At 34.8% G+C, this 22,153-nt stretch overlaps 1 protein-coding gene and 2 pseudogenes across 1 annotated transcript; 1 reads left to right on the forward strand and 2 right to left on the reverse strand.

The window, feature by feature from the left end:
• Positions 1 to 6,425: 6,425 nt before the first annotated feature.
• LOC120132977 (probable receptor-like protein kinase At5g24010) lies at positions 6,426 to 8,153 on the reverse strand. The gene has a single exon (XM_039149643.1). It carries the CDS (start codon positions 8,068 to 8,070, stop codon positions 6,649 to 6,651), a length of 1,422 nt encoding a protein of 473 aa, XP_039005574.1. The 5' UTR covers positions 8,071 to 8,153; the 3' UTR covers positions 6,426 to 6,648.
• A 1,367-nt stretch (positions 8,154 to 9,520) lies between these two features.
• Positions 9,521 to 13,640, forward strand: LOC120132969 (annotated as a pseudogene).
• A 560-nt stretch (positions 13,641 to 14,200) lies between these two features.
• On the reverse strand, positions 14,201 to 16,192 carry LOC120132908 (annotated as a pseudogene).
• Positions 16,193 to 22,153: the final 5,961 nt, after the last annotated feature.

The following is a 22,153-nucleotide window of genomic DNA, read 5'->3' on the forward strand; positions in this document are numbered from 1 at the left end:
AACACAAGAATGAGCAAAGAGGGGCAGCTGTAGACATTAATTTTTTCATAATAATAATTATAATTATTATTAATATAATATATTATTATTATTATTTATTATTAAATATATATATATATATATATTACAAATTACATCAGAAGCCCAAAAACCCTCAGGCCCAATTTACAAACCCAAACAAAGAGGTCCGATCAGCCAACTGGCCCATCTAAACCCTAAACCCAATTTAGGGTTTGTATCATCTCTAGCCGCCTCATCATCACAGCCGTTGGATCTGAGAGATACAACGGTCCACAGGAGGTCCAACACGATGCAGCTAGGGTTTCTAAACCCTAGTTTCTACGTGGCCACATCCCAGCCGCCGCTCCAAAGTTCCAGTAAGTTCCAGCCGCCTTGCCGATGCTTCAGTGCCACGATAACAGCCGCCCACGTCGAGCTCTATGGTGAGTCACCACCATAGCTATGGTGACTCACCAAACTCGACCCTCTATTGCCCGTCCGACGAGAGCCTCGGTGGTGGCTATAAAAGCCACCACACCTGCAAGAAAGGCAGAAAACAGAGAGCAACGGAGAACAACAGAGAAACAGACGAAGAGAGAACAAAAAGGGAGAGATACGAACAGCAACCAACAACCAGACCAAAACAGAAACGAAGAGAAGAAGAGGAACTTACCCTTGAAGCCTCGCTCATTGCCGGAAATCCCGAGCGTCACCGGAGTCTCATTTTTCGAAGGTAAAAAAATTAGATCTACATGAATCTAAGGGTTTTTAGGGAAAACAAAGACCGGAATCGGTCTTAGGGCGTTTAGATCTATATTTTAGGTAAATTTGGGAATCTCCGGCCACCGGAGGCGGTGGCCGGCGGCGGAACTTGCGGCGGATCATGGTTGCCGGCCGGTGGTCAGCTCTCTCTCCGGGGAAGAGTTTAGAGAGAGCAGAGAGAGTTTTTTCTCTCAGAGAAAGAAAGAAAAGAAAGAAATGAGGAAGATGGCACATAAGGGCCGGCCGATTGGGTATTTAAAACCCTCCCCAAACGACGTCGTTTTGGGGAGGGTATTTCTGTAATTTCATAAAGGGTAAACCCCGTCCGCAGTGCTCCAAATTTGTATACCTTCAATTTAGTCACTAAAAGCAATTTTTGATTCTTTTAATTATGTCATTCAATTTTATTTTATTACATTTTAGTCATTATCAGTTTATATATATATTTAGGGTAAATAACTGATTTAGTACCTTATAATTTTATTAACATTTATTTTAACCCGATTAATTAAATAAGGCTAAATTACATTTTTAGCACTTAGAATTTTTATTTATTCGAGATAGAGCCTTTAAACTTTGATAAATTTTATTTTAATCACTGATTAATTAATTAAGGGTTAATTACACTATTAGTAATTTTATTTTATGATGATTCGAATTATGTTCATTAATTTAAATAATTTTACATTTATTATTATTTTATTTATTTTAGTCATTGTTTAATTATATTTTAACTTAATTTAATTTTTATTATTTTTAATATATTTTAAATAATTACTTTAATTATTGTTTTACTATATTATATATATATTATTTATTTATTTAATAATGTTTATTTATTTTCAATATCAAGAAAAGGGCAGTCTTAATACAACTGGATGTCCTATTCTGGTATTTTAAATAACTAAATATTATAAAATTATAATTTAGTTTTATTACATTTTTAATATTTATTTTTATCAAAGAAAAGAGCTGTCTTAAAGTCACCTAGAAGCCATTTTCTGATATTTTTAAATAAATAAATATCTTATTTAAATTTTATTTTTTAAGAAAATATTTTTAGTTATTTATTTTATTTTTAATATCGAAGAGAGCTGTCTTAAGGTACCTAGAAGCCCTTTTCTGATATTTCTAAATAAGTAAATATTTATTTATGTATTAATATTTTCTTAAATTATTTGAAATAGTAGAATTATGAATATCTTGAATTTTTAAATTAATAATAATAGAGACAATTTATAATTAAAAAGTACCAATTTTGGGCGTTGTAGGGGTGCTAATCCTTCCCTAAACGTAACCGACCACGAATCCCTTTTTATTATTAAAAAGAATGAATTTTTGGTTATAAACGCAGATCAGTTCATTTTTTTTAATTGATGTTTTCTTAAAACTCTTTTAAAAAAAATAATTTTTAGGTATTCGACCTACCTGACCCAAAAGGCCGATGGCGACTCCCAAATTATTTTCAAAACCATTTATTCACATCAATTTTCCCACCAAATAAATATTTCGTGCCCGGACGAAAACCGGTTACGACACTTAGAACTTAACAAAATTAAAAATAAATTTATGTTCTTTAGAATCTTTAGTTTCATATTTGAAATCAATTGAGATTTTAATTCTGTCACGTAATGAAATTATTTGAATTTTTATTTATTAATAAAAATCATTGGAATAATGAGTCGTCTTAGCGATTCACCTAATTCATGATTTGAAACGTTGGGTTTTACTCAAACTTTGAATTAAAATTCAAAGGTGTTAATGGTTGTAAGTCACAACGAGAAACATTTAAAATTCAATGGATAAAATTTAAAGATATGACATCATAAGATGTTATTTTATTTTGTCATATTGAATTTGGTTAATTTTTGGATAATCTTCCTATTATTAGAGAGGATGAGGTAATTGTTGTTACCGAATTTTGGAAGTATTATGGAAATATGTCTTGAATGTATTATCGGATACTCTATAAGGTGTAAAATATCCATAAAAGAATTATGGATAACATTTGATCATGTATATAAAACATAAGATGCTGATACTAATGGTTTGTTAGTTATCAATATGTTAAATTTCGTAATAATGACACAGAGTATGGAGAATAAATATTTTATTACCTCCATTGATGATAGCAAAAGTATTGCTATGTGTATTTGCTAAAAGAGTAAAGACGATGTTATAGAGAATTTTTTTCTATAAACATGAAGTTGAAAACCAACTTAATAAATAGATTAAAATGGTAAGAAATGACAGTGATGGTGAATATGTTAAACCATTGTGCACAAACATGATGTTATTCAGGAGTTGACATCACTACATTCTCCTAAAATAAAATGGTGTAGCAAAGCGGAAGAATTGAAAAATGAACGTAATGTTAAAAAGTTATGAGTTGTCACAGAATATGGGAGGAGAGAAAAGTTGTTCGGTCAACTAATAACCTTTTTAAACAAAGGTCTCCATGAAAGAAAAATGACAAGATACCATATGAGTTATAAAAATGTTAAAAAGTTGTGTCACACAAACATTTAAAAATGTTTGTGTCTTGAGAAGGTAATGATCATATTACCATAACAAATGAAGATAAATACTAAACGATGGATTGTATTTTCTCTGACTATCCTACTATCTTAGAAGGATATATCGTTGCTAGTTGAAATTTGAGATTCAAGACATCAACGACACAAATGAATATGTTTTACATTAGGAAGAGAAGTTCTATTATGGAAATATTTAAGAGAACAGTTATAACCAGACTCATAATGGAATATGAGTTTGTAGCTCTAGATATGTCTGAAAAATAAGCTAAATAGCTTTGGAATTTCTTGAAGGATGTTCTTGAGTGGCTAAAAATGTGCTTACTATATGTATATATTATGACTAGCATAGAATTTCAAGTATAATGGTAAGTCGAGATATATGCATCGTCGACATAATATCATAGACAACTGATCTCAAATTGAATTATCTCTGTTGATTTTGTAAGATCAAAGGATAATATTGTGGATCCTCTAACCAAAGGGTTAAAATGAGATCAAGTTGAGAAAACATCTAAATGAATGAGATTAAATCTCATGAAAATAAAAAGGCTTATGTGAAGGAAAACCCTACCTTGTTGACATGAGATCCCAAGATCTAGGTTCAAAGGAACAACCTAATTATATAAACCATGTACAATCACTGTGGGATATCTTATCCCAAGTTCGTTCCTATGATGTAAACAATGATCAAATGGTATAGGATAAGCAAAACTTTTAATTATCATTGTGTGTTGCGGTGAACCGAGTAACATAAGTAACCAATGTAAGTGAAGTAGGGCCACTTCAAGAAGACTATTGGGCATAGTTCTTTCAAACTTTTAAAGAACTAGGCGGATGTCTATGGCTTTAAGGACATACACATGAGAACTAAATTCTTGTCAGATGAGTAGTTGTGTGAAATATGTTATCATTTACACAAATGACAGAGTAGTTCAAAGACATTGTGTGTACTATTTAACTAGTAAAGTAAATATGTTGTCACAAGGGAAGGCTCAAATGAGGACACCTACATATTCTATGCAACTATTTATCGTAGAGATTATTACCACACCGATTCAAAATATTTTTGATAAAATCATAAATTTCATTCATGTGTGAAATTGTTGGAAAAATGGTGAATTTAAGTGATAAATTTAATATTTATATTAAATTCATATTTCTTTTGACTATTACAAATTAAAAGATAATTTTAATTTGATTATTAGTAGAATAATTACTCTTTGAATATGTCAATTTAAAAATGTATTTGTTATCTTTTTAACTTTGATATTAAAGATAATTATATTTTTTTACATATTTCAAATTAAAATAATATTTATTTAAGTTTGAATGGTAAAAGGAGTTTATCTTTTAAATATTTTAAACTAAAATATATTATTATATGTTTACATTTGAATATTAAAAGATATTTGGTTGGATTAAATCTCTTTTGGAAATCCCCTATAAATACTGAGCAAACATGTTAGGTTTTTTTATGTATATCTTAGAGTGTTCAATAACTTTTACTTTCTAGAGACAAACGACCAACGAACGCGAGCACCAAAGGAGTGGTCGAAAATCTGTCTAAAGGAAATTGTGTAGCGACAGACTTCAACTATTTTCGATCACAAGATCAAAATAAAAAGGAGAATTTTTATTTTTATTTCTATTTATTTTTTATTTGGTTTTAAGAAGTCTAACTTCCTAGTTTTATTTTTCTCAGGATTGAATTCGTCTCAAATTGTTATTTCAGATAACAATCTCAAGATATAGTAAACTTGTTCTATCCTTTTGTTTCTCTTGATTATAATGATATTTGTTTTATTATTATTATTCTATATCATTATATCATTCTCGGACTAACGTGATTTTTCGACAAATAGATGGGGTTGACAAAATAACTGATAACCGTCTTTGTTGTATTTGAAACCGAAATAAAAGGGACAAAACCAATGATAAAGCTTAAAGCAAACATGTTTGTCAAGGGACCCAAACCCAAACCAAAAACGAAAAATGTTTGATTTATGTTATGGGTCACCTATCTTACAAACGACAATAAGCATATGAATTATCAGACTTATCATTTATGTCCTCTTTCACCGTCTCTCCCGAGCTTGCTCGCCCAACCTACAGGTGACCATCATCATCCGATGTGGGATTTCCATTCCCATTTGCTTTTTACTCTTGATTTGGATTTGTCCAAAAGGCAATACCAGCTTGGTTTTCATCCACTCTTCAGTTCCTGTCTTCATACTTACTTTTACCACTTTTCCCTTGCTAGCTCAACATACATACATATACGTACGTACTTACATACATACATATAGTATTTTGGTTTTTGATTTCGACACGTTTCTATTTATGCATCCTTTCAACACCACCAGATGCTTGCTCCCTGTTTTTCTGTCATTTATATACCGAAACCTCTCTATGGACCGTACTGACAAGCTTAAACTAATAGACCGCTAGATTGCCGCGACGTTGTGCCTCAATTTCGTCGGACCGCTAGAAAGAAACCAGACGCTTGGCTCAATGTAAATTCTAGTTGCTGCAATGCAGGCACTAGTGAATACCATTTGACACATTAAAAGAAACTTGCTCTTCAAGTCGGGCCTCCCTCCATAGTGAATTTTGGTAACTTCTGTAAGAGACCGGAGAGGGAGGCTTTCCAATTATCTATAACCATCATAACCCATCATTTTTGGTGATCCTTCTGGGGTTTGCCCTTCCATGTTCTGCACCTGTTTTGCTTCCCTAGCATACTGTTTCTTCTTTCGAAAAACCTCCGCACTAGCTGTTGCAGCTATGGAAACACATACAGCCAAAATATTCAACACAGCTTTCTTAGAGGTCGAGAATAAGTTTTTATAGTGATCCCTCAGGTAAATGCAGAACCAGGTGACAATCCCGATTAATATAAGGAACACGATGAACGAAGACAATATTATGGCGGCGAGCCATAGGCAGCTGTAGGGGCCTAAAATGGCTGCCATAGGTTTATCCGTTGGAAGGGGCTTGAACCATATGCAACGAACTGGTTCCAAGTTATAGGTTGCGGGTTCTTTCTACCCGACATAAAAAATACTAGAGTAAAATGTAAAAAGAAGTTGGATTTTATGGTGAAATGCTTATTGAATTAAACAAATCATTACAGTATCACCGATTCAATCACAAACATGATCAGATTACAAACTGCAAAATAACATTATATACTGTTGAGACAGCTTAAATACAGATTAACAAGCACAAAGCACTTCACAGTCTTCAAATTCAAACTCAAAAGAAACCTTTCAATATGTTGGGAACACCAATAGTATAATGTATTCCCAACTGATACTTGTATATCACGAAACCAGTGAATCCTTGGCATTTATACTTTGCTTGGAAATTGTTGCTTGCCTTGCTTTGGAGTATTTTCAGGGTCGTCCATAGGCAACTTCGACCACGGCATGGAATCTGCCTTATCGATCCTCCTACGCATGAACACTGATAAGCTTAGCAACAAACACACGAGAGCAATCAACGGAAGCAGAATGCGACCACTTTTTCTTCTCAGCCAACACTTCAAAACCGATTCCGCAGGCACCTTACCGTTGAAACTACCCATCAAATTATTCATCTTCATGATCTCCACCCCGTTCAGGATAGCATCAACCGTGTGTGCCATGCTCTTGTTTGAAGGTGCAACTGCTACATTCACAACACTAGAATGATCAGCATTGACCACAAAATCCAGATAAAACGGGGAAGCCAACATGTAATTCGTAATGGCTGAGGGATCCAAATCCTTATATACCAAATGTCCATTAACATGAACATTGAAAAACAACAATCCAAGGGATACACTAGCAATATCACAGAAATGGAGCCTGACAAGATACTTATAATCCTCAGTCACCAGAAACTCCCATGAAAGGTTGGCATTAGGGATCGAAGCACTCTTGCTCTCTATCAACCGAGCCGAATCATATACGTTATCAGGACCGACTTCACGGCTTGCGCCACCTTCTTGGTATTTAATCCTACCACTAAAATACACCCTGGTCGATCCTTGGTTTGATTTAAGGTGCTCATCATCAGGCACCCAAGTTCTCCACAAAGAATCATTAAAAGGAGTAACTTTAGCACCACCTACAGTTACCCTATGAACAACTTCAAATGATTGTTGATTCAAACCCTCAAAACTCTCGAGTTTATCACCATTCAGAGACTGAGCAGTTTCCGGTATCAAATCTTTAGGTGCAGATATCACTTCAATTGCATTAACAAAGGCAAATTTCGATTTCCCAGCAGGAACAAAAGTAATTTCAAGCTTCTCTGAATGAACGCAAAGCAGATATTCTATAACCCTAGGACCCAACGAATTCCCGCCACTAAAATTGGTCAAAGCCACCAACCCATTCACCAAAACGTGAAATTGAGAGTCAACGAGATTCAATTGTGGTGTACTGAATCGGTGGAAATGGAGACGTACCATGTGTGTCCCTGGATCTTTGACATCGAAAACGTATTTCGATTGCGCCTTGAAAACTCTGGCGGTGTGGTAGATCGGAGGCAGAGCCGGCAGTAAAGTTCCAGCACAGAGTGAGAACGACTGAGGTGAAGAGAGATGTGCGTGAGTTGAATCGTGCAAGTCAGACACGAAGCGACGATTGTCTACGGAGGAGTCCAGGAAGGCGCCACAATTGACTAGATAGTTGTCCACCGGATAGAAAGATAAAGAGAGATCACAGAAAAGGAAGAAGTAGAGAAGGAAGAAAGAGAAACCCGATCTCGTACATAAAAGTTCCATGGGAGAAAACAGAGTCACTGATCAAAGAAACATGAGAAGAAGGAAAAACGGGGAAGTAGATGTGAGTCAACAGGGATACGAGCTGAGTTAACGAGAATGTGGATGAGTGAAGACAGTTGTCGGTTATTTTATAAGCTTAAGGGATGGAGTAGGTAAGAAAAGCGCGTTGCTGAAGGGGTAAGCAATCCACCCATAGCTTACTCCATTTGGACGTTCAACTTAATTTCTAGTGTCTTGTATCTGTTCATCAGCTGTTGGAAAGATCAAATAAAAAGTGTTATCAAAGCAATTATAAAACTAACCTATTTCAAATGAACCTTGTGATTAACTTTATTGCAAGTGACTTCCCCTATGTGGTGCACTGTTCCCAATTTTCATGGACTTGTTCGATGTACATTTGTTTGGGTCTTCAACTCAACCTACATTCCCAAGTCTAACAAATTGGGACCCTATTCAATCAATTTTAATTAGGCTGGGTTACAATGACAATTGGGCCTGTTTTATTGGGTCTAAAATACACCCAAAGAATTTTAATTAATGCGTTTCACTTTAAAATTTAGGTTTAATTAAAAAAAATAAGTGTCCAAACTATGTCATTTTTTTAAATAAGTACTTAAACTTTTTTTATTTATTCATGTTTCTAATGTTATAAATATTTTAAAATTTAGGTTTAATTAATGTTATAACGTTTTTATAATTTTATAATTTTATTTAAAAATATTAAAATATTTTTATATTTAAGAAAACATTATTTCTCGTAAATCCCTACAAAATACAAAACCCCTAAAAATTATAAATCTCTAACCCTAACCTTAACCCTACTTCCTTGACGCCACGACCACTGTCAATCATACCATTGTTGCTTTCTTCACCGAATACGATCAATCACCCACGATGACAGCGAAATCCCATTATCAACCAATCATTTTCATTGTATTTAAAACATATCCTAATTTATAATCATTTTAACTTAAAATATAATAATAATGTCATGCGTCACAAATCCCAAAAACCCCTCCTCGCCATTTGTAATCATCTAGAATCTCTCTCCCCGCAGAACCCACTACTGCTCATTTTAAGTTTATTTATTGAGTAAATTACATAAATCATCACTGAACTTTCATTAATTTCTAATTTTACTCATTGAAATTTAAAAAAAATTAATTTACTAACTAAACTTTCGAATTGCTTCTATTTTAGTCACTCTGCGATTAATTATTTAACAGTGATATGACATGATGCTAGAATTAAAATGACGTTATTTTGAAAAAATTTAATTTATTAATTATTTAACAGTGTTATGACATGATGCTAGCATCAAAAAGTTCCCATTAATTATTTTACTCATTGAACTTTTAAAAAATTTAATTTACTAACTAAACTTTCGAATTGCTTCATTAGGATCACAGTTCAAGTGATTTGTAGTTATATCACGCTTCCTTTATATGCAATGGTTACACTGGTGAGCCTTGAGGACTGATATCTTGTAGCTTGATGATGATAATAAATCTAAGTGGATCTTTATTTGGATGCAGATGGGTTCAGAAATAAAGGGTTGTTTAGTAAGCGAGCAATGGCTTGCGGATCTGAGAGAGAAAAGGAAGAAACGTGAGCTTCTGGCGAGTCCTAATGCTTCTGTGCTCATGGAGCTGAGCTTCAGAGTGGCTGGTCCATCTGAAATATTCCCTTCTGTCGAGCTACCTAGCCTTACATGTAGTGAAAGGAAGGAAGGATGTATCCAACAGAGCTGCAATCAATGAAGAAAACGACCAAGTTTCCGTAGCTCTGGAAGCAAAGAAAAAAAAGAAGAGGAGGAGAAGAAGAAGAAGGGTAACTGTCACTCAAACATGATGAGTCAGCTGATTTAATGTGTCATGTCAGTATTCCATTGCTGCAATAACAATTTTTAATGGATGTTAACATCAAGTCACATTTTGTAACAAACGATAATATTAGTGATTGATTTGCGACTTTTCAAACATTAGTTGTGAAAATGAATACTAACCCAAACATTAGTGACCGTGGTGTAGTTTATCCTTTTCATTTGCAGTTGGATTGAATATGAAATATGAATACGAGGAGGGATGGTAACAAAAACGACAGACTTGGGTGGATGTGGAGTCAACCAATTTGCCCATTTCGTAGCAGGTTTTGATAACAATTGCACTGCAATTATTGAAGTTGTAAACCCCAGGGTCACCATTGAAGCTCTCCGCGCCTGGGAGGGAGGGGGCGACGGAATATTTTGGGTTTTTTTAATTAAAAATATAATTTTAAATTTTAAATAAAAAATCTAAAAATAAAAGAACGTGACATAATCACTTAATGAAATATTTTAACAGACATTACAGCCGAGACACATAAAGTAGTGACATTTGTAACACTGGACATCTGGATGAATCGAAAAAAGTTTAGACATCTATTTGAGAAAAGCAATCAGTTTAGATATTTATTTTTTAATGAAGTCAAAAATTTATATGAAGTTAGAGTTCACTTACACTTTGTAGAATTTTTATTTTTATTTTTATATTTTGGATCATTAGACTAACTCGAGTAATGATATAAATTAAAACTTTTAAATTTGAAGATAATTCATATTTTTTTAATAAAAATCTAATATTTTTTATTGTTAATCTCAATAATATGTTTATATATGCTTAAGGTAACATTTGTTGACACAATGTAAACTTAAAAATTTAATTGAATCGTTAGTTAAGTGACAAATAAATGAATTACAGACCCTAAATCCCAAAACTAAAGGTTTAAGTCTTGAATGAAATACATGACGATGGCTTTATTAGAGTCATGCTTGTGAATTGTTTCTTCTCTGTATCAATGTGCGAAATAATGATCCATGTATATTCATATATTTACCTCAAAAATAAAGATAAAAAAAGTTGATTAGACTTGTTCAACTGATTCCTTCTAATGATCATGAATCTAAATATATTTATTAAAAATATATATATATATATATATATATATATATATATATATATATAGTTTAGACAAAATCTTAGTCTTTCCAACGATCTACTACCTCACTTTATATCCTAGCCTAGCCTGTGAATTAGGGTTAAGAAAACACCAAAAGGAAATAGAATGGGACTCATGTGAACATCACTTTTTTACTTTCATACATTTTGTAAGAAGATGCCAAAAGGCTGTTCTTTTTCAACCATAAATGCACCCCCCACTCTTTCTTGAAATTATTCTTACTATTCTATTTATGTGAAACCAAATTTCTTCAATCGTTAAAAGAAATAATTATTACTACTAAAGATTACGAGTTTAAACACCAACACAACATTTATAGCAGAAATAATTAAAATTATTTAGAGCGAATATTATTTTTTAATTACTTTGATTTAATAAAATAAAATAAAAAGATGGTACAATCTAGATAAATATGATACAAATGAGAATGAATGCGAGGACATACGATAAAAAATTTATTATTAGGAATGAATTTATAAAATTTTAATAAATAAAAAATAAAAAATATAAAAATAGATTATAAAATTTATAAAGTTTCAAGCCAACAATGATTTTCAAGAAAATTATGTTGTTAATGTCTAATTACTTTTTGTTTGAATTTGATGATCAGATTCTTGCATAAAATGTTAGAATTGAAGACAGCTACATAGTTTCCGGGAGATTTGATCAAACTAACACTCTTTAACCGATTATCTCTTATTATAACACCCTTTTATTTATATTTTCTGAAATAGCACCCTTTGTGCTGAGATGACGGAAGACGCATTCCCGGGGACGCGCTTTCCATGAATTTATGTTGACTCAAGTGACACGTGTGAAAGGCGCATCCCCGGGGACTCGCCTTCACGGGGTTTTGCTGACTCAGGTGACACGGTGGTATGTTTTTAATAATAAAATTTTAATTTTTATTGTTATTATAAATTAGTAGTATATTATGTAAATTGTTTCGGCTATAATTTAATAATTATCGAATGAATTTTTTTAATGTGTGTTAAAAGTGGAGTGTATTATCCACATTAATCAGATAGAACAATAGATGAAAACTAATTTTTATTTTATTGTAGTTATATGAAAAATGTATAAAATTATTATATTGCACGTATGGTTATATTATTATTTTTTATTTTGATTATCAATTTATTAATTTTATCACTTAATTATTTAAATATTATCAATCTAGTCATGTGTTATTATTATTTAACCAAAATATTGATGCATAAGTTAATAAAATTAGTATAATTACATCTGTTATTATTATTATAAATTGAGAAATTATAGTAAATAATTATTGATGATAATATCGCTAAAATGTCTAGAGATATGGTCAGCATCCAATCGCAGTAGCATTTCACTTTCCATTATAACTGTAGACAAAAAAAATAATTAGCATCAAAAATAATTAATTAATAAATTTAAATAAATAATAATTTATATAAATATTATTTTAATAAAAAATAATAACTATATAATTATATTAATATAAAATATAATAACTATGTAAAAAATACTATCTTAAAAATAAATTTTTTACCACTAATAAGAAATTTAAAACTCAAAGATTTAGAGAATTTGAATTATATAAGAGAGAAGAAGATGATTTTGGTGTGAAGAATGAGGGGGTTGAGGGGGTTTATATAGGGGGAGGAGGGGTAGTTGGGAAAAAATCGGATGGGCATTAAAGTCATTTAATGAAATGCACGTCCCCGGGAATGCGCCTTTCACACGTGTCACCTGAATCAGCATAAATTCATGGAAAGCGCGTCCCGAGAATGCGCCTTCCGCCATCTGGTGCTATTTCGGGAAATATAGGTGAAAGGGTGTTATAATGGGAGATAATCGGTTAGAGGGTGTTAGTTTGGTCAAATCACCTAGTTTATGGGGATGACTGTATAGCAGTGAAGATTGGTTGGGATGAATATGGGATATCATTCGGGATGCCGACCAAACAATTGGTCATTGGGAGGCTGACATGCATTTCTCCTTACAGAGCGGCCATCGCGTTGGGAAGCGAGATGTCGGGCGGAATCCAGGACGTGAGGGCCGAAGACATCACGGCCATCCATACGGAATCTGGGGTCAGGATCAAGACTGCCAGAGGAAGGTGCGGATTTGTGAAAGACATATGTGAAGGGAATGACTCTGCATACCATGAAATGGGTGTTTTGGACGACGGGGAACTACAAAGCACATGCCGATAATCAATATGATCCCAATGCGTTGCCGGTGATTCAAGGGATCAATTTAGAGACGTCATGGCAGATGACGTGTTGATGGCGGCTAGGTTGGAAGAGATCGAAGGCGACCCTTTTACTCAAATCTGCATATCCAATGTCACGATCGGAATGGCAGCTAAGGCTAAGAAGGTGCTGTGGACTTGCACCGACATTGATGGGATCACCAGTGGAGTAAGTCCTCAGCCATGTGAACTACTACCGGATCAAGGGCTGGATAAACTCAAGGCATGCGACTTTCCAGCAGAGCCTTTGTCCATTGATCAAGTGGTGCTCAAAAGTTGTACCCTTAGGATGAATTACGTGAGACCTGATACTAGCAAAGTAAAACCAAGTTGGTAGTTATATGTACTAAAGAGGTCTCATAGTTGGGAGCTTTCAAATTTCTGTATCATAATTTACTTCATGAAAGTGTCACATTTCATGTAATATGTAAATCCAAAATTCTCATCGACGGATGTGGTATCTAATCCATGATCACATGCTTGCTTAAATGTCTTCTCGCATTTCTTGCCACAGTAGTATCTAATTTCACACTGAACATCAATTTCACCAAATCCAATAAATCAGTCTTTGGCAAAGGCTTCATAATTCATACCATAGTTGTCTGTATTGCCATTCCGACGACGTCCGAGTTCATCTCAGAAAGCTAATAACTGCCTTCATCAATTCTTGCATTGTATCCCTTGAACATACAGAGTAGATGTTCTAAACATTCAATGCAATTGTGGCAGGACTACAAGCTTTACAAATTGAGAAGAACGAACTGCACTGCACTAAGAATTTGTAACAGTCATCCATTATCATACAGTATGCATGTCAATAACTGAAAAAGTAAATTAGGGGCACTTCAATCAAAGCTATCCTTAAGCGAATGAAAATTCATAGCAAGTACTGAACACTTGCAAGAAATATGAGCCTTTTATATAACTTTTATTATAGGATGACAAGGATACATGTACAACCAAGCGACTACTATCACGATACACCACATCACAAATCATACGAGTTAAACCCAACGGTTGTATATACCAACTGGTTAGAAACAGAAGGCCTCATACCTAAACCATCTGTATACAGAACGGTTTAACTTCATTAAATTCATATGATTCACCTCACTAGTTGCTCTTTTACATTTTTTCCTATCATCGAATTCGGAGCAGCATCACCGGCCTTTCTCAGATTACAAAGCAATGCATCACGCCCTGTCAAAACTATTTTGAAAAAGCCATCTACTACCTTTGAAAGATCATCCAGCCCTTGTGCTAGTTTCTCTTCCGTCATTCTCAAATCCGAAACAGAATTCTTGAATGACTCCCGTTCACTAGGACCCACTCCAACTTGGAGCAAAGTAGACAACTTCTTCACACATGCATCAACGGCCTCCAATTCTCTTAGAACTGTAAATTTTCCACAAGAAAATATTTTCTAATTTCAACATTCAAGGTAGTTTGGACAACTGAAAAAACTTGTGCCCATGGTAATGTATTAGGAACAGTTAAGTCTAACAAATTCTTGGAAGAACCAGAGAAAGCAGCAGCAAAGACGCTACATATGTATGTCGTTGCTACCTTAGCTCCATACATAGCTCGCATCAACACCTTTCCTTTAGAAGAGTTCTTAACCTTTGGCAAGTTCAGTGATTCCACAAGGTTGTCCAAGATCGGCCGACAAGTTTCAATTCTGGGGTTTTTGGAGCTAATGTGCTGTTTCCAGCTATCAAGTGAGGAAGAGGCCCGTGTGAACTGCTCTGGGGAATCGGACTCTAACTTATGCAAGACACACTGAAGCATGAGATGGCCTTGGTTGAGCCGTGTAAGCTCAGAGGTAAAAGCATTACTAATATCAAGCAGCTTCACACTGATATCCAGGTATACATCCATCCATTTTTCATCCCAATCAGTTACAGGGAGGTCAAGCTCCGTTATCAGGTTTTTTATGTCACAATGGATCTCAGAAAGTGATTCCATTGCCAATTTCATCCATGACAAGCCGAGGATGTCACCCTTATCTTTAGGCACAAGTTTTTCCAGCCTCTCTGATAAGGTGGCCTCAAAAGTGTTCAATAAAGAAAGAAGTCTTGGAGACAACCGAGAACCCTTAGGTGATATCATACGGAAATAATTTCCAAAATGGAAGAAAGGGCGATTTGGTTCCTGAGGACGACTCATCTTGACGTATTAACTACAAAAAAAGAAAAGAAAAAATCCAATCATCAGAACTCAAACTCAAATCACATTAGTAATCCCATGGGTTATAATAGACAAAAAACAGACAAAAACACCCAGAAGTTCCCTATAAGTAATCATCTTTATAATTAAAGAACAGAAGCTTTAAAGCCATAATCTCCATAACAACAATTAACCATTAGTTACAGGACACAACAATAAGGAAGTTCCTCCCGAAACCTCCCTCTTGTTTCGAATCAGAAGGCAAATCAAGTTGAATCCTACATCGAAACTATACCCAGCAGATCTAACCAGTAACCACCATAATACCGCATAGACATCAAAATTCATAACCAATTAAATTAGCTGAATTTTTTGGATAAAGAAAAACGATTACCCGCGGTAAAGATCAATTATTTTACACCAAAATCATGACAATATATGCAAAAGGTTAGGTGAAACAGTAAAATAAAAAGACATGTTTGAAAACAATCAAGTCAAGGTAGCAAGCCAAGATCTCCTTGATTGCCTTCATTTCCTTTATGGTCATCCAAGAAGACACTGAAACCACATATTTAAAAACAAATCTTTAACATCCGAAGTCATAAACACGTAAACTAAAGCAACATCCGAAGTCAAACAAATCTGAAAGTAAATATACCAATTATATATATAACCTTACCCAGTATTAGATCCTCAAATCCGAACAGAAGTAAAAATTCTCGACAAATTGATAGGGCTTTGTTAGGAACTGAAGATTAAAAAATAACAACCTAAAACTAAGAATCCTCAAATACAAAATTTTCTCGGAAGAAAAATAAGCAAAAAAGGAACAAAAAACAAATCATAACCAAAACCTAACAATCTTTATCTCATAATAGAATAAAAGAACTTGTTTTTCTTCAGAATCGCAAAGAGAACAGAGAATTGAAGCGATCTAAAGAAAAGTAAACACAAAGAAAATGAAAAGTGAGAATTTCACCTGATTTAGTACCTCGTGATCGGGAAATTTCTATGAAATCTTCAAACGCGAATTGGTTTGGTCCTTCCGTTGAAATTCCTCCTTGGAAATATGTGGTGGTTGATGAGAGTGTTGATTTAACCACTGCCTGTCATGAGTATTCTGTCACGGACTACATACGTGGAGGACAACAATTGGGCAGAAATTCGAGATATTAGAACGGAGGTTAGTGTCGTTTATGTCTTACAAAAAGGCCGCCGGTCTGAATTTATCTTTCAATGGGCCATCCCCGACACGTCAGCCCTACCTAACAAAGCCTTTTAGGATGTGTTTGGTTCAGGATTTGATTGGCCGGGAATCTCATTCCCGGTAATATTTTATTATCAATAGTAGATTTTTTGAAGTATATTACCGGAAATTTCATTACCTTCTTTCTTTAGGTATTGTAATATTACAGGCATTTTGGACTAAAATGCCCTTAAATTATTATTTTTTTCAAAAATATCATTCTTCTGTCATTGAATAATAAAAATTCTACGAAATTTAAATTACAAATTTATCCTTAAATTATTTTAGATTTACAAAAAAAATATATAATTAAAATTTTATATGAAGTTCAAAGGTTAAAAAAAATTTGCTCTTTCATTAAACTTTTTTATATTTTTAATTTTGTAAAAAAAATTATATAAATATTATGAATTTTATTTTTTAAAGAAAATATATAAATATTTTATAATTTGTAATATTATACAAATATATAATAAGGACAATTTTGTCAAATATATATTCCAATAATCTTTTATTCCTTTAACCGAACACGGTAATCTTACATTCTGCTAAACCAACCAAACACAAAATACAACATTCTCAGTAATCCTATTCTCTGGTAATATTTTATTCCCACTAATAATCTTACATTCCGTGAACCAAACGCACCATAAATATCTTAAGAAAATCCAACGGGTACAAATGGACAGCCGTGCCAAGCGACGATCACTGCGTTTAGTGTTTAGTGTTTAAGTATCATATTTTTCCCCTTAATTACGAAAATGAGATGTATTAGTTAATTAAAGGGTAAACTATACATTTAGTATTTAAACTATCAGCTTTGATCCGTTTTAGTATCTGAACTTTCATTTTTTCAAAATCACACCTAATGTTTAGTTTTTTTTTTCATTTTAATACTACACTGTTAAAAACTTAACATATTTAGTACCTAAATTATCAATTTTGATTCATTTTAGTACCTAAACTTTTTATTTTTTTAAAAAAAAATTAACGTTAAATTTTGAACAAGAGTATTAAAATGAAACAAAAACTAAACTTTGGATATGATTTTGAAAAAAATTAAAATTTTAGATGCTAAAATGGACCAAAACTGATATTTAAGTATTGGACGCGTAGTTTACCCTTAATTAAATATCTTTTCAAATTTAATAAATATAAAATACCAGTTTAACCAGTGTCGTCAAAATTGAAATTATCACCAATCTCTTTTTATATTTTTATTATAACTGAAAGAAATTTTAGTTTTGATATCAATTTCTGTGAAACAATAAATTATTTAATTCTTTTATTAAATAATCATATTAAAAACAAACACGAAATGCATTTTTAAGGCTTACTTAAGTAACAGAAAAAATAATAAAAATAGAAAGCCAAGCTTGAAGCCAGGAATACGGTTCTTCGTTCCAAAACAATAACATTTATCATGTTCGTTTTTCTTAAATTATTCGACTTTCAAATTAGTTGTGAATTAAAAATGGATCAGAAAACTCTTAAAATGGATAACGGTAATCGGAAGAAATCCAAGTATATGAAGCGGGACAAATAGCGGTTGCATAAGATCTATGGCTGTAAATGAACTGCGAAAGAACTTCTACTCATTTACTCTAAAACTTGATAAATGAGCACAAACATGTATCGAACACTATTTACTTTTACTCGGTTCTTTACCAAATGTGTGTGTATATATATAGCGATGATAAAAGCTTCTGCTTAGATTTTTAATAGATAGAGCCTTGGTGCCAATAAGAAAACTGGTGAATGAGATGATGGAAGGGGCAGTACATCAATCGAATGAGATGATGCAAATGACAATGAAGGGTATGTTCAGATTCAGACTGGTTCATTCAACTATGTGAACCCTCTTCCGGAAAAGCAAAGGAAACTTTGGGTCAATTCCCACTTCGTTGGTAAGCTAGTGGAGATGGAACCTCTTCCGGAAAAGCAAAGGAAACTTTGGGCCAATCCCACTTCGTTGGTAAGCTAGTGGAGATGGAAATTTGGGGGGATGTGATGGTCTTCGTTGATTGTGATGTTGGAGGGTCTTCGTTGATTGTGATGTTGGAGGGTCTTCGTTGATTGTGACGTAGGAGGGCCGTCATTGGTGTCTATATGCAAAAATGGAATTAAGATTCTATGTAAAAGGGTGACATTGAATTTATATAATTTCAATGTACAAAAATAAATTTTTAATAAAAAATATATAAAAAATCTAAAATAAATAGTAATTTTAAAATTTTAGGAGAGTCCGATCCTTATCCATCATTGCCTATATATAATTAATGAGTAAACAGTACTTAGTTTGTTTTTAACCGTCGAATCTTCCTGTTCCCCTGTCCCTCTCGCCTCCGTTGCTATCACTTCGGTGCCCCTTCATCCACTTTACCACCTGTTCCCATGGACTGCAATATGGAGGATGTTGTTACCATTGGTAACTAATCCAATCCTCTCACTCTTTCGATCTCAACCATCCCCTCTTACAAGTATACTCTCATCGGAGCCTCTCCCCATTCAGCGAACGCCGTTGATAAACTTTTGGATTATGAAGATCTCAAAATTATCGAGGGCGATGTCACCCGTTCCACCGTCAATGGCATGATCTCTATTGACTTCTCAGATATAATCCACTCGTTAGCAGTTAAAAGCCTCGATCAGACGGTGATCATCAAACTCCTTGGACGAAAATTTTGTTTCACAGCCATCCGCAACAGTCTCCAAATCTCTGGAAACCTTCACATCTTATGAAAATTATGGATATTGAAAATGATCACTTTTTGGTTTCATTCTCTTCCTAATCAGATTACCTCAAAGCCATCGCCGATGGACCTTGGATGATATTCGACCACTACCTTACAGTTGAGTTATGGACGATCGGTTTCTGCCCCTCCCAATCCAATCCGAGTAGAGTCATTGTTTGAATCAGATTGTCGGGCCTCTCAATAGCCCTTTACAAGCGCAGTCTCATACAAGAAATCGGCGAATGCATCGGAAAGTTTGTTAAAATAAACTACCAAACGAAATATGGTTGTCATGGCGGCTTCGCTAGAATGGTCATTAATATCGACCTTAATAAGCCCCTTATTTCCAAATTTTGATTAATAGTCGGGTACAAATCATCGAATATGAGTGTCCGCCTACGATTTATTTTGCTTGCAAACACTATGGACATGTCCAAGACCTTTGCCTTTCCCTTAATATTACTCCACTTGAAGCTCTGCCTACTGAAGAATCTCCCCTTGATCCATCGTCGGACTCCTCCTTGTTCGAGTCATGGATGATTGTCGAGCGAAGACAAAAGAAGCCATCCAAGGACTCTAATAACACCCCTTCCCTCAATAGCGTGCCTATCTCCGGATCTCGATTTAACCCCATATTTGATTCCTCACAAGAAGCTGATTTTCATTCCCCTCGCCTAGCCCCAACTGGCCTTGCCCTATCCCATCCCAAGTTTGCAGCCTTAACCACCAGTAAATCTCTTGCTACCCTATGCTCTTAAACCCAAAATCATGATACATGTTCATAAACCTCTCTCGATCAATAAACTCACTGCCCTAGATCAAAAACTCGTACCCTCCTCTAGCAAGTAAAGTTCTGGCCCCCTTAAATCCACCACTTGAGCCTCCTCCATCCGTTGTCGACCACCCCTTGATAAAACGAAAAAACATTGCCATCACCTTAAACGAAAATTCTGACCCTAACACCTCTCTCCAGCCTGCCCCGCCTCATCCTCCATTCAAAGTTTGATAACAACCTTCAGTCTGTCGTGCCTGACCGGTAGTGCGACCTTGGAGTCAGCACTGGTGACATTACAATGCTCCAGGATTCTTAAGAGCAGAATGCAGATGAAACCAACAAAGATGCTTGAGCCATTGATGTGGACTCAACCCCAGTTCCAATGACTGAATAATGTCAATATCTTTCCATTCCTCTTTTTTTTAATGATGTTAAAAGTTTTTTTGTTGTTGGAACGTTCAGGGTTGCGGTGACCCTTAAATTCATCAACACTACTCGTCAATTCCTTCGAGATCATAGACCTGACATTGTTGGTTTGGTAGAACCGAGAATAAGTGACGCTTGTGCTGATAGTCATTTTCGCTCTCGGTTTTCCTTTTCTCTCACCGTGTTGAAGCCTCTGATTTCACCGATAGCATATGGCTTTGTCGGTATCATATGTTACGTATTGATATCCTTATTAATCACTTTTAATTTATACATTTCTGTTATACTTCAACCTCCAATGGCACCACCTCGTTAGCCACTTTAATTTATTCTAGTCCCAACCATTCTAAAAGAAAATCCCTCTGGCCTCATCTACACCGTCTTGCCTCGTCTATCCATTCCCACTGGCTTCTCATGGGTGATTTTAACGCTACCATCTTTGTCACGGACCGCAAGGGTTGTGCCTCCTCTTCCAAACCCAATCGAAACTTTTAGAGCTTTATCATCAACCACGACCTCCGTTACATAGGTTTCCAAGGCCATGCCTTCACGTGGTTTCTCCCTTGTTAGACTTGATCGATTCTTCTGTAACTCCCGCTGGGATGAGTTCTTTCCTGAAGCTGCGGTCCTCTATCTCCTCCACATGTACTCCAGTCAGACTTATCCTCTTCTCGGTTGGTAATCTTCACAAGTCTTCCCAATCCCGCCAATTCAAATATTTCTCCAGTTAGCGCTTCCACATGGATTTTGATAATATGGTTAGGAAGAATTCGATCTCTTCCACCTATATATCCACCACTATCTCTGTCTTCACCACTGCTGCTTATTCTTGGAATAAATTTGTTTTTGGTCATACTGGCACCAAAAAACATATTGTTATGGCCAGATTAAGAGGTGTTCAGCGTGTCTTGGAGCTTCGTCGCACCAGCTTCCTCTCGAAACACAAGATCGACATCCAGCCTAAGCTCGAAGACCTTCTTGATCAAGAGGAAACTTCTGTGGAAGTAGAAATCTAGGTCGGATTGGATCACTCATGGTGACCGTAGCACTACGTACTTTCATCACAAAACCAACCACCGTAGAGCTCGTAATCGCATTTCTGCCCTTAAAATTGGTAATGACGATGCGCGTCACAACGACACAACCTTCAATAATGAGGTTATCCTCTTTTTTACATCTTTTTATTCCTCTCGTGAGGACGTCCATGAAACCTATCCTACCTCCGGCCATTTTCCCCGTATTCTAACAAGCTTTCCTGTAACCTTGATGGCTCTCCATCTGATCTTGAGATCCCTAAGGCATTCAATGATATGGCCCCTCTTAGAGCCCTTGGCCCTGATGGCCTCCACGCTGAGTTCTTCCAAAAGCAATGGCACATTATCGACAATGACATATATCGCATGGTCCGTAAAGTCTATAATGGAAACCCCATTGAGCCTTCTATTAACCGTACCACTATTGTCCTCATTCCTAAGATTGACACCCCGTAATCATTCTCTGAC

The sequence above is a fragment of the Hibiscus syriacus genome, unplaced genomic scaffold, assembly GCF_006381635.1.
Source record: "Hibiscus syriacus cultivar Baekdansim isolate YM2019G1 unplaced genomic scaffold, ASM638163v2 tig00110570_pilon, whole genome shotgun sequence".
NCBI classification, from domain to species: Eukaryota; Viridiplantae; Streptophyta; class Magnoliopsida; order Malvales; family Malvaceae; genus Hibiscus; species Hibiscus syriacus.